The 21515-nt window shown below is 44.6% G+C and overlaps 1 protein-coding gene and 1 long non-coding RNA gene across 10 annotated transcripts in view; one reads left to right on the top strand and one right to left on the bottom strand.

Annotated features, from left to right (window-relative positions):
- Positions 1-1888, bottom strand: part of LOC107544966 (uncharacterized) — a 41535-nt gene extending 39647 nt beyond the window's left edge. For 5 of the 9 annotated variants that reach the window (XR_001603974.2, XR_001603977.2, XR_001603975.2 and 2 more), the window contains exon 1: positions 1675-1858. This is a non-coding gene — a long non-coding RNA (uncharacterized LOC107544966). Of the gene's footprint in view, positions 1-1674 lie in introns of all 9 variants that reach the window. The other 4 variants (XR_001603972.2, XR_001603971.2, XR_001603969.2 and 1 more) reach the window with 3 other exon arrangements.
- A 73-nt stretch (positions 1889-1961) lies between these two features.
- Positions 1962-21515, top strand: part of LOC148091830 (uncharacterized) — a 72465-nt gene continuing 52911 nt past the window's right edge. Inside the window, exons 1-7 of the mRNA XM_087822545.1 lie at positions 1962-2112; positions 3483-3517; positions 6750-8883; positions 10055-10169; positions 14242-14327; positions 16473-16531; positions 18756-18906. Coding sequence (XP_087678671.1) covers positions 1962-2112; positions 3483-3517; positions 6750-8883; positions 10055-10169; positions 14242-14327; positions 16473-16531; positions 18756-18906 — 2731 coding nt within the window. The remainder of the gene's footprint in view (positions 2113-3482; positions 3518-6749; positions 8884-10054; positions 10170-14241; positions 14328-16472; positions 16532-18755; positions 18907-21515) is intronic.

Here is a 21515-nt window from a genome sequence, read left to right as displayed (position 1 = left end):
GAGAGTAGTTTTGACGATTAAATACAGCCATAACTCAAGATATCGCCGTTTCAGTTCCAGATCATCGCAATAACTCAAGTCATAATCTTTTGGCTGGTGGAGGGTCTTGCCTTCAATTAGCAAAAAAATGCAACATCTGTGAAGTGCAATAAACTGAAGTGCAATAAAAGGAGGTCTGCCTGTTAACTAAAGAATGTCATGCACCTGACACATTACTGTTGACGTGTCCTTCTGGCAATTTAATTCTTTACCCTGTGTTTCAAATGATTGCTCCCAACCTTCTAAAGCAGCAGCCCAAATCTATTTTGCCGTTACCACACTGAGAAACCAAATGTGTGCAACAGCTCTGTACCAGGCTACCTTACACAGCCTTTGTGGGAGGTCATTGTCACTGTAGTTTAGTGTTTCCCAAGGCATGTCCTGCAGAATAGTTGCTCTGCAGGTCACTCTTAGAAAAAAGGTGCCATGGGAAGTAAGTGTGAGAAATGCTACATGTAGTTGCTTTATCTGGAGGAATCACAACGACATGCTAACTCAGGAAAGCTTCTGAAAAAAGCCCCAACATAAAGAAATACATTTAATCAAATGTTCTACACACTTATTTGACTATGGGCTCCTTGTGTAAAACAACGCTCATCCCAAGGGATATGTTGCGGTCTGCTCACTTGGCCTTAATCATCCTAGTCCCTTCGCCCCAATTTAACAATAACTCACGATTCAGAAGTTTGAATTGGAGGAAGTACATCCTAGGCTAATACAGAACAAGCTGTGCTTATTTATTACATGCCATGCAATAATGACACAGAAGTCAGGCCTCTAAACATGTTATCACACAGAGGCACGGTAAATGTACAGGATACTAGAGAGACCCATAGATTTCCCCCCTCTAATGAGCTGAGCCTCCCCCAGACCTCTAAGGGAGGCCGTGCAAATATTACAGGTCCTGGTTCTGCTGTCAGGGAGGACTACACTCTGGGGATTCCCATCCGTGCAGAAGCGAGTCCCTCCCCCATCTCACCCCCATGCTGCTTCCTGAAAGCGAGCAGAGGCGGCTGGGGCTTTTCCAGGGTCCAGGCCTAGCTTTCCAGTCCAGCCAGGACCGGGGCTGTCTGAATCGATCCTGAGGTCTCATCCAACTGCCCAATAAAGGATAAGGCTCAGAGGGCTGAGAGATCTGCTGTCTAGCGCACGTGCATTATTCTCAACAAGAAGCCTACTGCTTCACAAGCCTGGATTCTTTGTTCTCAGCCTTAAGTATAAACCAAGAGCTGGAGCTAAGAGCTCCTCGGGTTTAGAGCCCTAGGCTCCGCTGCTGCCCCATTCCTCCGAAGGAGTCATCCCTCAGCATCCAAGCTCCGCTTTCAAAACGAGTTTGTATTAACGAGGCTGCAGCCAGAATCAACCGGAGTCAACACCGCGGACCACGGCTCCGCGCAAGGAACGGGCACGAAGGACGACGCTGCCCCCTAGTGGGAAACGCGCGAAGAGCAGTTTACTAACCCTCAGCTCGAGGGCTGAGTGGGCTCCGCACTTCAACCCGGGACCCACCGCGTCCCCTCCCGCCTTCGAGAGCCGCAGGGAGGGACACAGGGTGGAGCTGGGGGGGGGGGGGGGGCTGAGTAAAAACATTAGAGGTAGGCGCTGTCTCTCAACCTCCCCAAACCTATAAAGCACCTGGTTAAATCCAGATTCCGGGTCCTCGCCGCGGAGATTTTGACCCTTCAGGCCGGGCGCGGGAAAGGGGCGCTGAGTTTTTACCAGTGAGATTCTGGTTCCCGTACAGGTGCTTCTGCACAGCTGGCAGATGTGGACACTCTGGGCCGGGAAGCAACTTTCTCTTTCCCTTTCCCGCTCCCGGGCGGGGGCCACGCTTCCTGCAAGTCGCGGGAACCGCGGAGCCGCATCTCCACCTCGCAAAGCCCCCCGCGGCCGCCCCGGCGTCTCCCGACAGCCCCTGCGCGATGCCGCCCGCGCGCCGGGCCCCGCCCCGCCGCCGCCGCGGTTTCCATGGCGACCGGCCGCGCCGCGAGCCGCTGGGCTCCGGCGCTGCATCAGGCTCCCGGTGGGCCCAGCGCCCGCGGCTGGCGAGAAGGGGGATCCGCGTCCAGGACAGTCCAGCTAAGAAGTAAATTTATTATTAGTGTTGACTGGAGTAGTTCTTGTGCCCATTTCTTATTAAAAAGAAGCTTTAAGAGTTTTTTTGCTTCTGTTTTGGAGGTTGGAAGGGAATACATGTAAATGTCTTTCTAGCGCTTTTATGTAACATTTAACCTTCAGATTCAAGGCTTGGGATAGACTGATTGAGCCCTAGCCGGAAAAAATCCATGCTTTCTGCTTGCCTTGGCGATGTGCTTTCGCACGGCCTCCGCGGTACAGGACTCGCAGGTACGGGGCTGGCCCGCCCGGCTGATTCCCAGGCCGTGGGCTCCTCGCCTCGCCCCTCTCCAGCTCCGCCTTTCTGTCCGGGGCTGCGGCCCAGCCGACGGGCCGGCGGGCAGGCGCTCGGGGCCCGGGGCATGCGGAGGCTGTTCTCAGAAGCATCAGGCTGAGCTTGGGGCTCAGAAGCCCTCATTCTAGCCAAGGAACCCCAGCTCCCAAGTGCTGGTTTTCCTGGTTGCCAACCCTGGAGCCTGGGCATATCCTCCAAAGGTGCTTTAGGTAGCTTGGTCCAGAGCATGGTTTTAGCTAATTAGGTTACACTGGGGTTGGGGGTGGGCTGTCAGTGTTCCTTTCTGGTCCTGGGTTACCTCTGAGTCAGGGGCTTCCTTGAGGCAGTTTGGCCGTTCAGGACGGCCAGAGGCTGAATGGGAGCCTGTTGGGAAGCGGAGCCAGAGGCTGAATGGGAGCCTGTTGGGAAGCGGAGCCAGAGGCTGAATGGGAGCCTGCTGGGAAACGGAGCCGGTGCCCACAAAGGAGTGAGGGGCATTAGGGAGGGGTGCTGCGTTTACTTTTCCCAGGAACCCGGTGGGGAGCTCCTGTTATCTCCAGTTTACAGAAGAGGAAAGGGAGGCACAGAGAATTTCAGAAACTCGCCCAGCGGTGGATGGAGCCCAGAATTAAACACACACAGGGTCTAGCATCCAAGCTCACGCTGAATACTCTAAATTTAGCTTCTTTTTCTTTTGCCCTAATGGAGCCTTTATTCAAACTCCACCCCCTCACTAGTTTAAGCAAATTCATCCAGTCATTTAACAGTGAGTTGGTTCACCCCCTGCCCCCACTTTAACCCCTATAGTCCGCTGGGGACAGCGACAACCACGTCTATTTTATTAAGTTCTGTATCTGCACACAGTAGGCTCCCAGGAAAGTTGGACAAATGAAAAAGAACAAACAGAATGAGTGCTTCAGAGTTTTTGCATCTGTCATGTAAATTAGGAAGAGAAGGAAATCTAACAGATTTATAACGACTTCTTCTGGGCCAGGCTCCTAAGATATGTCATCCCCATTTATTCTTACAGCAGGAGCTAGGGAAGGAGTGTAAGCCCCTCCCCCCCCTTTTATGAAGGAGGAGACTAAAGTTCAGACACACTGCTCACTTGTGGTGGAGCTGGGATTCAAACCCAGGACTGTTCGCCTGACTCCAGAATCTGTAGTTCTCCTCATACCATGCCGCTCACTGGAGCATCTGGAATGCTGCAGTAGTGATCAAGGGGAAGGTGGAGGTTTTTTTTTCTCTAAGTGAAAATGGAAAGTGAAATTTTGATTGTAGATGTGCTATTCTTCAGCTGGTCAACAGGCCTGTGCATGTGAAGAGAGAGGAAGAATGTGAAAAACAGCAAAGTGATGAGGCTGGGGGAGAGCTCTTCATTGAGAGAACAGGTTTTCACTTGGGGCCTGGCTTAGGAAATCCTGATGCTTCTACTTTAAAATAGGGGCTGGGAAAACTAGAAGCATTTTCCCTATCAGCTCGGTCTATCACAGGCTTGCCTGAGATGGAATTGCAGGCTGTTTTGCTATTTTACACTAAGGAGGTATGTGTAAGCATCAGAAACAGAACACTGGAGTCTGTTGGATTTGAAGGGAGAAAGTTTACCGTGGAATATGTAGTATGTTTTAAAGCCTGTGTTATGTTTCCTGGTTTATCTCCTAGAAGAAGAATCTCTTTTGCATTGTAATCATTTACCTGGGTGCATGGTAGTTTGGATTTAGGTAAAAGATAACTTTTTTGGTTGATTTCTTCTCTCCTCACCCTGCTCCCCCCCACCCCCCAAGAATCCTGTTTCATGCTTCCATGTCTTTGGACTTATTTTGTTTGTCAGTTTATTTTGTTCATTAGATTCCACATATAAGGAGATCATGTGATATTTGTCTTTCTCTGACTGGCTTATTTCACTTAGAGGGGACAGGAATGGGGAGGAGGGGGTCAATGGGGAAAAAAGGGGGACATCTGTAATACTTTCAACAATAAAGATAAATTAAAAATTAAAAAAAATAAATACAAAAAAAAGAATAAACTGTTTTGCATACTCACACACACACACAAAAGATAATTTCTGTTTCCAGTCTGTAATTGCTGCACTGTTTCCTAGTTTTCCCAGCCCTTAAATTTATGTAGCTAACACTTTTGTTTCCTTCTCTCTGATTTAGTTGCCATTTTTCTTTATCCCATCCCTCACTCCCTGCTGTCCCCCTCAATGTGGCTGGTTTTTGTGTTAATTATCCCCCTTGCTTTTGCCTGGACTTCCACTCTGCCTCCCTGGGTTTTTAGCGATGACAGTCAGTTAAGCAATCTTGTTGGCTGCTCTGGAGAAACCAGCATCATGTTATGCCTGTAGGTGGCATGTGCACACTGCAGTCAGAGGAGGGGCTGGGAGGTAAGGCTTAATTCTTGGAAGATTTTAGTGGGTTGCAAGAAATAGTATTGAAACAATGAAGTGCTGAGGTCTAAAAAATATCTTGGCATTCAACAAGAAATGAGATACAGGTTTGTTAAGCAGACATCTGTTTACATATATCGACACTGCCAGTTCTGCACCATTCTCTCATGCAATTATAAACCATAATTTTAAAACTTTTTTTAAAATTTAAATTCAGATGCTTTCTTTTCCATGGGAAGGCCAGTCTATTTATGTTTGAATTAACCATTTGTCATTTTGGGATCTAAAAACACATTGAGATCTTTTTGCTCATCTGCCTCCTCTAGACTCAAAGGTGTAAGCTCCATACAGTCATGGTTCCTTCTGTGCATACCACCTAAAAGGCAGCTGAATTAAGAGCCTTGGTTCTGGATTAGAGCATGAAGCAGACACCAAATGTTTTAAAGAACCCTTTTGAAATTGGGACCATCTCAACAAGGCCAAGTGGGCACTTGAAAAAAATTGAGTGATGTCTGGGACACACAGTCTTTCCTCAAGTCAGGGTCATGTCTGGCCTGGTGACAATGACAGTGTGAAATTCAGAGATGTCTATTTCACACAGTCCTTGGTAATTAAAACAGGAGTGGTTTTTCCTTTTTTAAACACCAAGAGTCCCTTCAGAATGTCCTGGTTCTCACGGAGCACTTGCAGGAAAGGTGTCCCGCCCCCAGAGTGGAGACCTCTTACCCACTGAGCACCTGGAATGGACCAGAAGTCACACCTCAGTACTTGTGATTCACATTGAAGTAGATGAAAGAGCCGTGGGCGCGGGGCCAGAAGACCTGACTTCTGTTCTCAGCTTGGCAGGTGTAATTCCCGACAAATTGCTGATGCTCTTGAACCTCACTTAACACATCTGAAACTCTCTTAGGATCACTGCAAAGATCAAAGGAGAGAGCTTGTGGTACGTGGCCAAACATACAGGCTACAAATCTCTAAGTGATTTTATCAGGCATGCTTACATTCATTACTTTATTCATTCACACAGAAACTTCCCGAGGCCGACCATGGGTGGCAAAATGCTGAAGAACTCTGTGCACAGAAGAATACTTTTTTGAAGGGTATTTTTTTATATTAGTAATTTTCAAATTATAGGAGGTGCCCTAAGGGAGACTTGGGTGAATCAGGCAGAGGAGGGGGGAAGAAGGAGAGGTTTTGTTTTACAAAGCTTGCCTTACATTAGGAATAAAGGGCTGTACTGATTTATTCATTTAAGTGCCGGTTTTGGCTAGTAGCATATTTTATTGACAGGTGACCTCGAGGTCACTTCATGGCTTTTTTGCTAGACCCAGAGCCTTTCTGTCTGTCCCCATCATTCTGTTTCTTTCTGTCCTATCCGGCGTTGGCAGGGTATGTAGGAAGAGTAAATTGGTATGACATGGCTGTACTAAGTGGGTCTGAATAAATCTTTTTTCCTATCTTGTCCCCTTTCTCCTTCCTTCCCTTTTTAGACTTGCTTCTTTTTGTTCTTTTCAAATTACTGTGCCATTTATAAAAATCATAGTAATTGATATACTTGATAGAAAATGAAATTAAATAGTAGAAAAATCTTGAAATAAACCAGACTAACTTCAAAAGTCATTTTCTATTTTCTAGTCACTTAATTGGCATATATCCCCTGCAGAAGGCAAAATTCACCTTTGACAGTCAGTGGCTGAGACCAGAGTATGACTGAATGTGATAAAACCCTAATGGTGAAATTTTTCTTAGTTTCTCTTAATACATTAGTGGCCTTGTTCTTGTAGTTATAAAACTGCTTCAAGTTTTTATCAAAATGTTAATTGGGTTGTAGGATGCTAGTGGATATAGTAGGATCACATTGTAGATAGAAGAGTGATTGATGGTTTTCTTTTCTTTTTCTTTTTTTAAATATCTCTGCCTTTATATTTGCAGATGGATCCCTTACCCCCTGCACTGACTGGATGTTCTCCATGGAATGAGGCAGACACTCCTCGAAGCTGTGACCTGAAGCACTTACGAGCCAAGCGTGTGGCTTACTTTGAAAGCATTGGGATCATCAAGGGTGATGCTTCCAGAAATGGCAGACAACAGGGGTTGACACCTTCCCAAGACACCAAGGCGGCTCCCTCAGAAAATCAAACATTCGGGCTGAGAGGATCTCGGATGTCACCACCTTATTTAGCAATTAGAAAGAAACCTCTGCTCCAGGAAGTGTCCAAAGTGGCTCCCAGAGAAGCAGAGCAGTATCAGGACCAGAGGAACCAGCAGGGACCATGGGGGGAGAGCCACCCAACAGAACTGGACCTCCATCTGTTGGCTGATGCCTTGGTGCCCGAGACACAGAAGCTGCGACATGTCATAAATTGGGCCCAGAGGTTCTTGTCCACCCCTCCAGAAGAGCATGGGTTTAAGAGTCCCACAACTTCTCTCAGACACCCTCAGTCTAATCTTTATCAAAGTTCAAAAGCTCTAAGAAGTAAGAGAAATGCCCATGCGAGGTCATCTGATTCTCCACCCCTGGTCAGAGAAGACCAGCCCAGCACACGAACAGACATTCACAGCTGCTCTTTGAGACCCCAAAATAACTTGTCAGAAATGGGCTTGTCTTCCAAATTTTCAAGTTCCTCCCAGAAGGAGGGTTTTCTAGACAGTCAGTCTTGTGGGTGGCGAGGAACTACAATTAGGAATGAGGGGGAGGGAAGAGCTGCCGAGCACCCTCCCGATGGGCTTCAGCAGGAAGATTATGCTCAACAAGAGTATAACAGAGCAGGAGATAGTCAAATTCAGACCCCCAACGAGGACGAGATGTTTCCTGAGAGGTGGGGGACTCAGCCACAACTCAGGCTCACTTCTGAAGAAAGTGTTTTAGAGGAAGCCAGTCGGAGCCCACCCAGAAGTGGTTACTTCTGGGCTCCACTGACAGACAGCTCAGAGGAGGAATGTTCAGGTGAACCTGGGGCAAGTGAAGGGACACTTCGAAGGGGACTTCTACACGGGAAGCAGAGAGAGTTTTCAGGAATTGCTTTGTCCCCCACAAAGGAAAGCATGCTAGTGTGGAAAACCATGGTGCCAAGTGGTGGTTCTTCCCCTGCAGAGATGCCCCCGGAGGCTGAAGTCAGAGAGGAATGCACAGGAGCAGTGAAGTCCCTTGTGGGGACACCCAAGGATGCCACAGTGGAATTTAAGGATGTCTCCAGAGGTGATGACCTCATCCAGAGACTGCCTGTGGGTCAACTAATGCCCCCCTATGATAGCTCCATTCGAAAGGGAAAAGAACCAGACAATGTGGGGTTCACTTTGTGGTCCTTCCAAACTGATACTAAGCATAAAAATAAATTGAAGCAGGCCACCACGGAGAGTGAAGGGACAGTGCCCGGAGGTGGTCTGAACAGAAGTGTGCAGAGTTCTTCTAAAAGCAGCCCTGCTGTGATAACTCAGAAGCAATCTGACCTAACACATCCTGAAAGCTGTGTGATCCATCAAGATGCCAGCCTCTCGCCAGGTGTGTCAGAGAGTCCCTTGGAGAATGCCGTGTTTCATGGGTGCTCGGGAGCCAGTGTCTTCGGGGGACCCACTGCAGAGGCACGTGGTACACACACCAGGCAAACAACTCATGAGAAAAAGGAAAAGACACTTTCTTCAAATCACCCCATTTCCAGATATATTTCCAAAACTGGTTTGAAGGGTCCCTTCCCACTCCAGGATGCTGGCGATGGCCTTTCCGGGAGTGATGAGCCACCACATAAACCAGAGCAAGAGGCCAGTGTACTGGAGACATATTTCTATTATTTGCATATGCTGAACAACATCAGAGGTCTCCCTTCAAAAGAAAGGAACTCCTCTTTGCCTTCCCAGGGGCCTGGACTGTCCGAATCAGAGTCAGTCATCACATCTCCAGCGGGGAAAGGCAGGTCTAAAGGGGCCAGCCTGGACAGGGAGACCAAGGAGTGGAGAGATGGGTGTGAGAGCAATGTGGCTGTGGAAAGTGAGGGGGACACTTGTCTCCTAGGACAAGGCTGCGAGGAAGAGGCAGCTCCGGAAGAGATCAGCTTTTGGAAACCTCATGGCAACTATGGTATGAAACCAAAGCTGGGCAAAGAGCCTCACGAGCAGTTGCTTTATTGGCACTTGTACATGTCACGTGGCCATTGGGGATGAGACACAGCTCCTTCTTCCACTTGGGTTCATTTTCCATAAATAAAAATGAGGATTGTCTTAGGTTTTTTTTTTTTGGATGCTATAACAAAAATACCATGGGCTGGATGGCTTAAATAACAAACATTTATTTCATATAGTTCTGGAGGCTTGGAAATCCAAGATCAAGGCTATGACAGATCCCGTGTCTAGTGAGGCACCACTCCCTAGTTCATAGATGGCTGTCCTCTCACTGTGTTCTCACATCATGGAAGCAGAGAGATTCCAAGCAAGCTCTCTCCTGACTCTTAGCAGGGCACTAATCCCATCATGAAAACTCTACCTTCATGACCTCAACTAATTCTAATCACCTCCCAAAAGCCCCACCTCCTGAAAGATAAATGCTACAGCATTCCTCCGGCTGTTTATATACCTCTCACGGGTGCTTGCATTTTCCATGAGCATGATGATTCTATTCATTTTGCTGTCTAGTAGTTGGTATGGAAATAAGCATTTTATGTCTTTCATCTAAAATACACTTTAATAACCAAGCATTAGAAAGCAGAATCTCCCTCTCCAATTTGACTGCCGTGTAGATAGAAAATGATTGATGCATCTTCATTTCATAGAATAAGCTCAGATTAGAAATTTAAAACATCTTGCAAGATCTTTAGGAAAAAAATTTTCTTATTTGAACTCATTCTTTTTTTCTTTCTTTTTTTTTTAACTAGGTTACATGATTTGTTATCAACAATAGTAAAGCCATTTCGAGATATAGTACAAATGGCAGAAGGCACGAATTATTAAACATGCTTATAATACAGGGTATCACAAAAATGTAAACACACTATAACAGCTGTTAGCTCAATTTTGAAAATGAAATGTATTTTAATAAACACTGCCTTTATAATTATTCAAAGTGAGTGTATACTTTTTTGGGGATACCCTATATTCTTATAAGATTTGGGAAGCTCAGTGACCTGCCTTCCAGCACATCTGCAAAATAAAGTCTATGTATACAATAAAATCTATGTACAAAATAGAATTTATAAACATCTATTTGAAGCATGAAGGATTTGTAACTTCTAATTTTCTATTTTTAGGGAAGTTATGTTCTGCTACCCTGAAAATGGCATCCAGAAAGACCAGCTGTGGGGGATACCGGGAACTGTCTAGTGCTGCATGTCTGTCTCATAAACATGGAGATGTGAAACTAAGGTCTGACTAGTCTTTTATTTTGTCACAGACTATTAACACTTAAATAGCTAAGTATTAACATTGGCAATCTCCTGAGAAATTACTTAATATTCTAGTTTATAGAGTCTGGGAAAATCAATTACGTACTGAAGGTCTGCCATGGGTAAGATACTGTGCAGGGTGCTAAAATGGACACAAAAGGGGAGAAGAGACAGTTACTCCGGAGAATGGCGCTCACTGCAGGAAGTGCAAATCAAGTGCTTGGGAAGGGACAGATGAAGCTATTGTGCTGGTGGAATCTGGAGAGGCCTTATTTAGCAGATGGTAAGAGCGCAGACTTTGAAGGATGGATAGGTGTTCAACAGGTAAGAAAAGGAATACCAGTTGGTGGCAATAGCAGGAACATAGTCATAGAAGTAAGATGCTTGGATTTAAGAGTGAAAGCATTTAACATAGAATGCAAACCACTTGATAAATAGAACTGAGAACATAAATCAAGCAGGAAATTGCACCACGTAATTTTCCCTATTTACATACTAAGTAGAGCTAGATCTTCAGGAGGCAACTAACTTGTAGTTAGAAATGGAGAAGTAGAAAAAAATCCCATTAATATTTACAGTTAGATAACTGCTATATTGGTCCACGTGACTATATATGTTTTATTCTAATAATATTTCTCACAGTTCTATTTTTAAAAAATTGTAAAATAGGGCTAGATTGCTTAAGGAGTTGCCCCAAGAATGCAATTAGCATTTGGGGTGTCCCCATTAGCCAGACCTCTGCAAAGAAAATACACAGGCTCTGACATTCTCTACTTCTGAGGCAATAATTGAAAGGGATTTCAGCAAAATGTGATGATAGGAAGACACTCCCCCCTGCTAAGGGTCCAGGCTGGGCTGTCACTTGCATTCTGCTGCTGCTTTTTGGTGCACAGCCTGAGGCTGAACGAAATGGAACTTCCAGAAGGGGACACGAGGGCAATTGCCCTCCCGTGAACTGCCCTCCGGAATGAGTCAGTTGCCCACCCTGAGCCAGGCTGGAGTAGGCCCATTTGACTTGCCAGGCAGGTGTCCTTCCCCGCCATCCAGGAGGCCAGAACTGTTGTTGGCTGGAGTGCACAACATTTCTAGGTGAAGGAGCTCTCTTTCCATCAAAAGTCTCTGAGCAGCTGCATTGCCCTGCTAGAACTTTGCATCAGACTCATTCCAGATAGTGAAAGCTCTAAGTGGAAAGTCCCAGAGCGTAAGGCCCAGCAGAAAGACGATGCTCTTGATTCCTTGGACCCTCTTCTGGAGCAAGGACAACTAGAGGTCACGTCCCGAGTGGCAGCGTCAGCTCAGTCTCACTGTCTTAGTAACCATAAGAAACTGCTAGCTTCCCCCCGCCCCCCATTTCAGCGAACAACAACAGAGGACTTGACTAATTCATGGAGCAAACTTTTTGAGACCTTATTATGAGCAGACACTGTCTTAGGCACTGGGGACAGCAGTGAACCAGACAGACAGAAACGTTCCCCCTGCATGGAGCTTACCTTCCCACAGAGTGAGGCAGAAAATAAAACACAAGCAAGTGAACCAGGAAACAGTGGCAGATGCTGAGAGGTGTGTGGAGGAAAATAAAGCAGTGAGAGGAATGCAGGAGAGTGTTGGAGGGATTGTGATTTTAAGTATTGTGGCCAGGGGTGCCTTACTGGATGAAAATTGAGTGAAGACCTGAGGGGAGGCTCTGGGGAAGGAGCTGAGTGAGGGCAACCGCAAGCCCACAGGCCCTAGATGGGAGCCTGCTTGATTGTGTGTGTGTGTGTGTGTGTGTGTATGTGTGTGTCTTTTGGGAAGAATTTTATAAATATTGTGGGTATGTGTCTGGGCGTGTGCGCATCCTTAAGACATGTACACAAATGCCGCATTAACCAGCACCCTGTCTCCTGCCTCTTACACACGCAGGTCTTGGAGGTCTTTCCATAGGGCAGCCGGGTGGGCCTCATTCGTTGCTGGCCGGGTCGTGTTCCCTGCTGTGCACGTGCTGCTTGTAGTTCCCCAGGGGCGTACCAGGCTGCGACTGGTTCACAGGTCACCTCCAGGCCCGAGAGCTCGAGAGGCGATTTCCCTGCCTGTGGCCCGTGTCGGCCACGGGTTTGTGTCTAGGCCTCCCTGCCAGCACCGGTGCTCTGGCTGCTCTTTCCTCCCTTCTTGCCTTCAGCTCAGGGAAGCCTGTCCACTGTCATTCTAGTGCTTGAGTCCTCAGTAGTGTCAGCTCTTGCTGACGGATGTCCTGACGGTGCGTCGTTGGCTCGCTGATTTAGCTGTGGAAGGCAGCTCTGTGTGAGGATTCAGAAATGCGTTGTGCTGGCATGTCACAGACAGCGGCGGTGTCGCTTCCTGACGTGCTCGAGCCTCATTTCTCCCTGAGTCTGTTCAGTCAGCCTTCCAGAGCCCAACTGCGGTGAAATATTTGACAAAAATGTTACGTTGTTGCTGACACGCACTGTGTGGTTAGGTCTACAATGGTTGTACCTGTACTGAACGCACCCAGACTTTTTTCTTGCCATTCCCTGAACAATGCAGTATAACAACTATTTATATAGTATTTACATTGTATTAGGTAGCATAAGTAACCTAGAAATGATTTAAAGTGTATGGGAGGATATGTGGCTTATTTGCAGATACTATGCCATTTTATATGAGGGACTTGCGGATCTGAGGATCTCAATATCCTTGCGGGGCCTGGAATCAACCCCTGGTGATTCCACCTGACACTGAATGGACCTCAGAGCACTGAACATGACAGCCTCATTCTGGCCTCTAGTGGGTGACGCTATTTCCACATGCAGGCCAGCTATGCTGGTTTAGCAACACCTGCTTCAAACAGACTGGGGCAAACATCTTTTGAAAGGTCAACTGCTTTTGCTTTACCTTCCAGATGTGTAACCCAGTTTGTTTCCTGGCCTAAAATCCTGCATTGTAACTTTTTTCTCTTGTGGAAGCTCTTGGAAATATTTGGGAAATTAATAACCAGAGTGATTTGGGATGAATGCATTCCAGTGCTCAGAACAGCCTTTTGATATTTGTAACATTTTGTGTCGTTCTTTGCATGCAGAGGTGGCTTTTGTGGCAGTCCTCTTTGCTTCTTTCATTGTCTGAATACTTAAGGTTTTAGTTTATTTCTATAGTAAAATGTTTTCTCTGTGTTCATTCCTTTCCCTATCTATTTATAAGTTTTCAAATTGTATGAGAGCAGAAAGTTACTCCTGCCTTTTCTCATCTTCTTTGGCTTGTTTTTCTCCATCCCTGCTCACTTGGGAGGCTGCAGTGCCCTGAGCATGTGTAATGTAACTGGAATGTGCTCTGTGAGGGGCTTGCTGAGAGGGAACATCTCCAGGTCCATTAAATGGGTTCATTCTGCCTGAGATGTTGAGCTGAGGTGAATGGTGGGTGGTAAATTCTGGGAGGAACCTGAGGCACAGTTCCTTATATCCAAGTGATGCTGCATTAGTCCAGTGGGTTAATGAAATCAGGCCACTCTCTAGGGTCTGCCATTAGGGGGTCCATTAGGCATGGGGGTCCATCGACATGTAAGAATATGCAGAAGAGGGGAAGTGAAAAGCAGTGTATTATGTACAAGGAAAGAGGTTTCCTTATGCACAGAATAAGGGACCTTTGACATTGGATTTTTTAGACAGTAGAGAGAAAGGGGTGAAGTCTGTTGAGTTGTCTTTACCTAAATTGTATGTTAGGGTGTCTGTTTCCTTGAACGTAAGTATCATGATGTCATAGATTTCAGGTGGCTCCTTATTTTCAAATTATTTGTCTGTGGGAAATTTGAAAAAAAAAGAACACATTATTTGGGGAGTCCTGGTGTTACATATTAAAGGAATGGTGAACTGTGGTCACTTTATAATAAATAAAATGGTCCAAGAAGTCATTTTGTTCTGGGGGCAATTCTTAGACCAGGGAGAGATTCTGTGAGCTGGGTGTAACTGCAATGACATTGAGATGTACACCTGAACTTCCAAAAGATATTCTCTGATATGCAAGTGCAAAGCAGTGCCACCATCAAGCAATTAAGTTGTCTCCCTGTGCTTTCACTGCCCTAGATTTCAAAGCATTTCAAGACCAAGCTGGGCTGAAGCAGAGGAGAGAGCCTCCACTGGGACTTATCCCACCACTGCTCGTGCTGTTGGTAGGTGGCCAAGTCGTTAATATACTAAATGGTCAAATCTGTTAGATGGAAATGAAGAGAGAACAGTTGCATGTGCCGGGCCGAATTCAAATTTAAAACCAGGAGAAGCTGATAAGCCAGGGTGGAGAAAGGGAACCTAGATCCACAGTTCAAACTGCTAGCATGGTAGCATTGTTTTTGGAGAAGCACACATAGTCTTTGGCCTCAAGAATAATTTTTCCAACTTTCCTCCAGAAGTTCCTTATTAGAGAACTGTCATTAAATGAATGCCACCACGTCACTTTTTATAGTATCAACATAGGCTCAATCCCAGCAGCTCTGTGTGAGGATGGACCAATATGCCCATCAGAACTTCAGCCAAGACCTTGCTCCAGGCTGGTCTTTCTGTGGTTCCCCTGGCTGTGCTTATGCGGTAAGGAGGACAGGCTTCATGAAGAGGTAGAGCCACTCCTGTGAGTAGGGACTGCTCTGCCCCTTGGGAGGGCTCAGCCTTCCAGAGCCTTCCGTTTTGCTCACAGTTGTCAGTAACAGCGATCACAGAAGACCAGCCTGCCCTTCCTGTTCAGGAAACCAGTTGTTCCTCATTAAAGGAGCAGCACTAGAGAATTTTCATCACTCCAAGAGCTGGGTAAAAACTGAATGGATCTGAGGTGTGGATTTCCATGTCTGCAGTTAGCATCTTGCGCTCTGAGTTACCACCTGAAGGAAACTCCCCTGGGGATGCTGGAGACTCAGGGAGACAATAATTAACCTCTTTCTTCCCTTCCCTATTATGGGACAAGATGAGTCAGACAGATATTGGCTTTATAATGCAGCAGCATGGCTGTGATTATAGGTTCAAGTTGGCCTCAGACTCACGAGACACAAATAGATTTTAATCTCATATTACATTGAGGGGGCTTTATAGAAATAAATAAAGCGGGAGGTAGTGTCTTCATCTTATCAAGCCAAGGACCAGCTCTTTTTGCCATCTCCCACACGAGGTGCATAAGGTGCCATGGACTTGAACGAGAGCCCAGGTGTGTGGGCTCACCTGGACACACATATGCCACAGTTTCTCTTCCCCATTAATTTTTACATCATTCTAGTCAGGCAGGCCCAGGCCTACATGCCAACCCGGGTGAGAGTCACTCAGCAGAGTGGGAAAGAGACTCCCTATTTGTCTTAACTGCCATTTCTATGGTAGTTCTGAAGGGGTCTAGGTTGTTTGTAGGCCTGATGTTAACACTTTCCTTGCCATTACTGATTTAACATATGTCCAGGCAAACGCCTGATCCTCTTCATCCCAACCTGCTTTTAAAAAAGCTTTTTGTTTTGGAATAAAATAAATATATTTACAGAAAAGTTGCAAAGATAGTACAAAATTCCCATATACCATCCTTCCAATTTCCCCTAGTGTTAATATCTCTGAATTCTGTTTTCATCCAAGTCATTGCGAAACATAACCTTTTTTTGACTGGGGTGAGGGTGAGGGTGATGGGAGGAGGGGGACAGGAGTTTGATACTTGAAGTCAGCAGTTCCTCAAAGGAAAGAATAGTCAGGCTTAAGTCTCTTAAATATTGTGGGGCATCCGTTTTCTTGAAGTGACAGTGTGTAAGGGCCTGATATAATCCTAGACCACATGGTTCTTTTCCAGAGATTCCAAGTGTTTAAAATATAATGCCTGAAACTTGTGGCCAGGCTGTGCCTTACAATTGTTCAGAGGAAGTGAGTGAATTCACCGGTGGCTTTCCTGTTGTCAAACCTGATATTCTTTCATTCTTAGTCTGTCAAGAAGTGATAAAGGGGTAGCTGTGAAGGGGTTGGGGCTATTATAATTGGTGCAGGGTATTATAATTGGTGCCTGCCAGTTCATCACTCTGTAGTAGGAAAATATAATCAAACTAAGATGCCCTCTGTCCCCAGAAGGGCCAGTATGTTTTCTGAAGCCTTTGTGAGCAAATTGGTTTTCCTGGTGATTGAAAATTCAAACCCACAGACTCATCACAACTTCCCAGACCAGGCTTTCCTCTCTCCGAATGGAGTGTGGTTACTTCCAGCCTCCTTGAGGTTATGGGAGCATTTGCTCATTAGACCAGAGGGATATGTTGCTGTTTTGTTTCCTCCAGTGGGTCTCATGCACTAAATTCCTTTTCTTCTTCTAGGTTCTGTTGAAAATCCATTTTTCAAGAATGTGCTTCAAGATGTGGAGAGAGAAAATGAGGTACTCAGGCCACATACTGCATGAATAATCAACATGCTAGTCTCATTGTTACTTAATTTTGAATAATCCCAGCATTTCCAGTTGGGAAAAACCTTGCTTGAGTAAGAAGGTCATTTGGTGATTAGATGGGCATGGATCATGGTGGACAGGAGAAGCTGATGAGTCTTGAAATATGTTTTTTTCCTAAAGCCAGGGGAGGATTTCAGGGGTTTTCCCCAGTAGTTATTGCTTTAGCAGAATTGTGGCAATTGGAGTGAAAATGCCTTTAAAGTGGATCATTGGTAATTACGTATATTAAGAAATGATTTAATGCAGGTGGGAACCTTGGCAAACAGCCAGGCCTTTCCCAGGTGTTACTGATTTCTTATTTAGACATCTTTTTTTTTTAAAACATGCAAACTTGTTGCCATTAAGAGCCAAGATAAAAGTGCAGCACTCACAGAATAAAAACAAGTGCAGTGAAATCCTCAATCATAAGTAAAAGGAAAGGCTGAGAGTGTAAAACTGAATCCTCCAAGTTCCGATGTATCACATAAATGAAGGGCAAACTCATCAAAGAACAGGTGTTTTCCCTGTGCATGTAGGTGGATGCCCAGTGATCCATTAGAGTTCACAGGTAACTTACAAATTAAAATCATTTTTATGATTTACAAATATAGGGTGTCCCAAAAATGTATACATATTCAACAACTGATAACTCAATTGATGTTTCTTTTTTTTCCTTTCAGATTTAACCCATTGGAATTAATAATTATTCAAAGTGTTTATATATTTTTTGGGGGGTCATCCTGTATATTTTAATATAGTTTAGTCAATTAATAATACAGTGTACATTTCACAGTGTTTTAAAGAGCACATTTTTCATGGAGCTTATATTGAACATATAGTACAGATGTAAATACTTCAGTAACAGGGACAATAAATTATGAATATAGGACAATTTCTAGCCTTTCTGGCTCTTTGAATCCTAGAAATTTGTGTTGATGATTGGAACATTATGGGAAAAGTGCTGTGGAATTGGAGGAAGCCAAATAGGCCACTGAGATTTTATATCAGAAAGGAATGAAACTATCAAGAGGAGGAAATGATTAATCCAGAAAGGCAGCAGGGTGGGAGTACGCTGGGTGGAGAAGACATATTTGGGGAGCGTTGAGCAAGAAGTACAGTCTAGAGGGCCACTCCACAGTGTGAGGAAGTTTGAAAGAGAAATAAACAGGGAAGCAGGAGTATAAGACATTTTACCAGAATTGTGTCTTCTTCGATATTTTTAGAAAGGCTCCAGTAAATATTTGAAGTGCTGCTTAAATAATTTTTGATGGTTAAGTTGATGTTTATTTGAATGAGATACACAGGGTCAGGCTCTAGAAGAGACGTGATTACATTTTTACTACGTTAACATGTAGGATTCTAGGTTGGAGTGAGCATCTCAGCTTTATTCAAGAATTAAGACCGGAGTACCAGTGTATCACTTCTGCCTTGCCTGTGGAATGTGTAAGATTGTAGAGTGAGCAACAATAAGACATGAAATAGGATCATTTTCAGAGTTATGATGAAAACTGAAGGGTACCATGTTGAAACTGGGATTACACCTTTTATATAGTTTAGGACTAGACGTCCTAGGTAGAGACCCAGTCCTGTGGGATATTATGAAGAATCTCCAAAATGAAGAATTCTGAAAAACTTCCTAATAAAAGTGTCACCTGGGAAGTGAATTTTCACCCAACCTCAATAGTAACCAATTTCTCAAGAAACTGGAGTCATCTGTGGAAGGGGCAAGAAGGCTGGTGACAAAACCCTTGTCCAGGTCGAGGCTCCTTTCCAGCACCAGCAGCTGAGCCTGCACCTCCTCCTGTGGACTGGGCTTCGGCTGTGGGATCAGCCAAACAGGGAACAGGGCTCCTCCCTGCCAGCCACTAGTGGTAGTTGTGCACAGAAGCCCCTGAAAGGTGCTTAGCCAACGTGTGGTAGTGAACCCAGAGGGGTTTGAAAGCCTTCTTTTGGCTTTCTCTGTTGATGTATTTTATTTTGGTTTCCAAACTTCAGAATATGGTCTCTGCTGTGGATGAGCTGAACTGAGGTTAGGTGAAGGAAAGGAAAGAGATACCTGGTTTCTGTGCAGTGTTCGTACTTTGTGCAAATGCAGCTCATTTAATTTTCTTTTATTTTCAAGATGTGTAACCTTCTGCACTAGCTTATAGTTCCTGTTGCCTCTGTTCCATTCCAGGGGCATAAAGGAGACCCTGATATCTCCCAGTGGCTACTCCTTCCCGATGAAATATGGATTTATATATTCTCCCTTCTGTCGCACAAGGAGCTTGCTCGGGTTGCACAAGTGTGTCAACACTTCTACCAGCTCACAAGTGATGAAAGCCTCTGTAAGCAGACAAATCGATATTTCAAATGAATGGGCCATAACGGGGAAGACAATGTCCATATGATTTCACCATTGTTTAAGGGAAATCCTTTGGAAAGTGCACTAGTTTCCTGGCTATTATATTGGTTAGTACAATACTTCAATTTATGCACTCAGTCATCCATGCCTTCAACCTATAAACCGGGTGCCATGGGGATCATGATGAGAATTAGACATTGGCCCTACCCTCAAAGTACTTTTCTATCAGGGAGACAGTTTATAGCTAACTGAGATACAACTAATTATGGCAATCATCATCATCATCACCATCATCACCGTCATCACTTATTGAGCACTTTCTATGTACCAGGCATTATACTGATTTATGTACCTTATCGCATTTATTTCTCCCAACAATAAATAATATGAATCAGAACTTTTTCCATCCCCATCTTGGAGATGAAGGAAGTCAGTTCTGGACAAGTTAAATAATGTGCTTACAATGTCATGGCTAGGAGATGGCAGATGTTATTGTCGAACTCCAGCACCGCTGCTACACAGGTGAAAAGCAAAGCACTGGGTGGCTGTGGAAGGAGGGAGTAATCCAGGAGGAGGTAGCATTTGTGCCAAGTTTTGAAGAATTGTATTTGAAAGGTGGAGAAATGGAAGGCAGAGGAAAGAAGGGCATTTTGAAGAGGTTGAAAAAACCTTATCGCATTTATTTCTCCCAACAGTAAATAATATGAATCAGAACTTTTTCCACCCCCATCTTGGAGATGAAGTCAGTCCCGGACAAGTTAAATAATGTGCTTACAATGTCATGGCTGAAGAAAGCAAAGAGGCGTTGCATTAGTTAGTTAAGGATTACATTTGGCTACTGGTTACAGAGATCTGAAATAAGAGTGGCTTAAACAAAAAAAGGGTTTTTGTTTTTATTTTGAAATGACACAAAATCCACAGGTAAGCTGCCCAGAAATAATTTAATTGCTCAGTGACATTATAGAGGAGCCAGGTTCCTTCTCTATTTTTGTTCTGCTATCTTAGGGCATGGCTGCTGTTTTGAAGATCACTTCATGGCTATAAGATGGCTGCTGGAGCGCCAACCCTCATATCCTAGTTCCAGGAAAAAAAATGTAGGGAAGAGCAAAAGGGCAGGTACCATCTGAGTAAACCCCATTTAAATATTATTTTTTCTTAAAACCTATACAATGACATTTTGTATCTCATTGGCCACCTCTTTTTAAAAGGTAGAGTAGGAAATGCAGGGATTTTATGTGGGTATGTTGTCTTCCCCAACATTATGGGGAGTTTGTTAGGAAGAAGAGAAGCATGGATAGTGGAGAGATAATTAGCATTACTTGCTGTAGACAAGAAGTGTGAGCACATGGCATGTGGGGACTGGAGCTGAGAATATGTGTGAAGGAGGCTGGGGTCAAGCCATGGGGGGTGTCCCTTAAATGCTATACTAAGCTTAGATTTTATTCTCTAGAGAACAGGGAACATTTGAAGGCTTTTGAGCAGGGAGTGACAGTTTCAGAAAGACCAATCTGGAAGCAATGTGAAACATGCAATAGGCAGAAAACTCTGTAAATTGGAAGAAAACTCAATAAATTGGAGTCTGGAGTGTACCTCAGACAGAAGAGGATGGCAGAGTGCCAACAGTGGGCGTAGGGAGGAGGGGACACATCCCCAAGACCCTCTGCAGCAAGAACCTGCAGGGTAGCTGTTTGGAGGTGTGGAGTTAGGTGTCCACAGTGGCTGATGTTTCAGGTCTGAGGGACAGGGAGAACACAGTGGCTTCCCTAACCGTCTTAGTGTGGCTTCATTCCATCCTCAGAGAACCAGGGATGAATAAAACATTGAGGAAGAATCCCTGCAGCCTAGCTCTGTTATTTCAAAGGCACAGATGAGATTTTAACAAGGATCAGGGGATTAGTGAGGAAGGAGTTCCCTAATTTGGGTCACTTAGCTTTGTTAGTTAGCTTACTCTTGGGTAAGCAGGAAACTCAAGAGTCTCCAAACCAGGGGCTTGTAAACGTTGGCCCATGGGCCAAATTTGGAAGGCACCTGTTTCTGTAAATAATTTTTTTTTTAATGCAGTCATGCCCATTTGTTTACATATCACCTATGACTGCTTACTTGCTACAGTGGCAGAGTTTGTGACAAAGACAGTATGGCCCACAAAGCCTAACATATTTACTATTTAAAGCTTTAACACTTTAAAAAGAAAAAGTTGACTGGCGTCAGGCTAAAACATTAGACTACCTGATTTCTTCCCCAGGTAATTTCTATGGAGGGAGAATACAAGAACCCTTGTGCTCTTGGCCTGAGATTTAGGGGCTTAATTAGTAGTTTTTATAATGTTTAAGTTTCTTGAAAAAATTTTTCAAATAAACAACATCAAGTTAAACAGAAATAAAACAAAAATATTCTATTTGACTGCTCTCCCACGTGATTATGCAAATTATGTGGCTATAGAAACATATTAGAAATTAATTATGAGCCCCTGACAGGCTTTTGTTTTGCATTTAGTATGTATTTGTTATTGCAATCTTACATGTAAATACAGAGTCCTCAAATTTAACTTTTTCTCCAGTGGCTCAAACAATTAAAGGAAACCTCTTAATTTTT

The sequence above is a fragment of the Miniopterus natalensis genome, chromosome 12 (assembly GCF_054644295.1).
Source record: "Miniopterus natalensis isolate mMinNat1 chromosome 12, mMinNat1.hap1, whole genome shotgun sequence".
In the NCBI taxonomy this organism is placed as follows: Eukaryota; Metazoa; Chordata; class Mammalia; order Chiroptera; family Miniopteridae; genus Miniopterus; species Miniopterus natalensis.
Note: the sequence above shows the minus strand (reverse complement) of the source record. Positions and strands in the feature narration are given on the sequence as shown.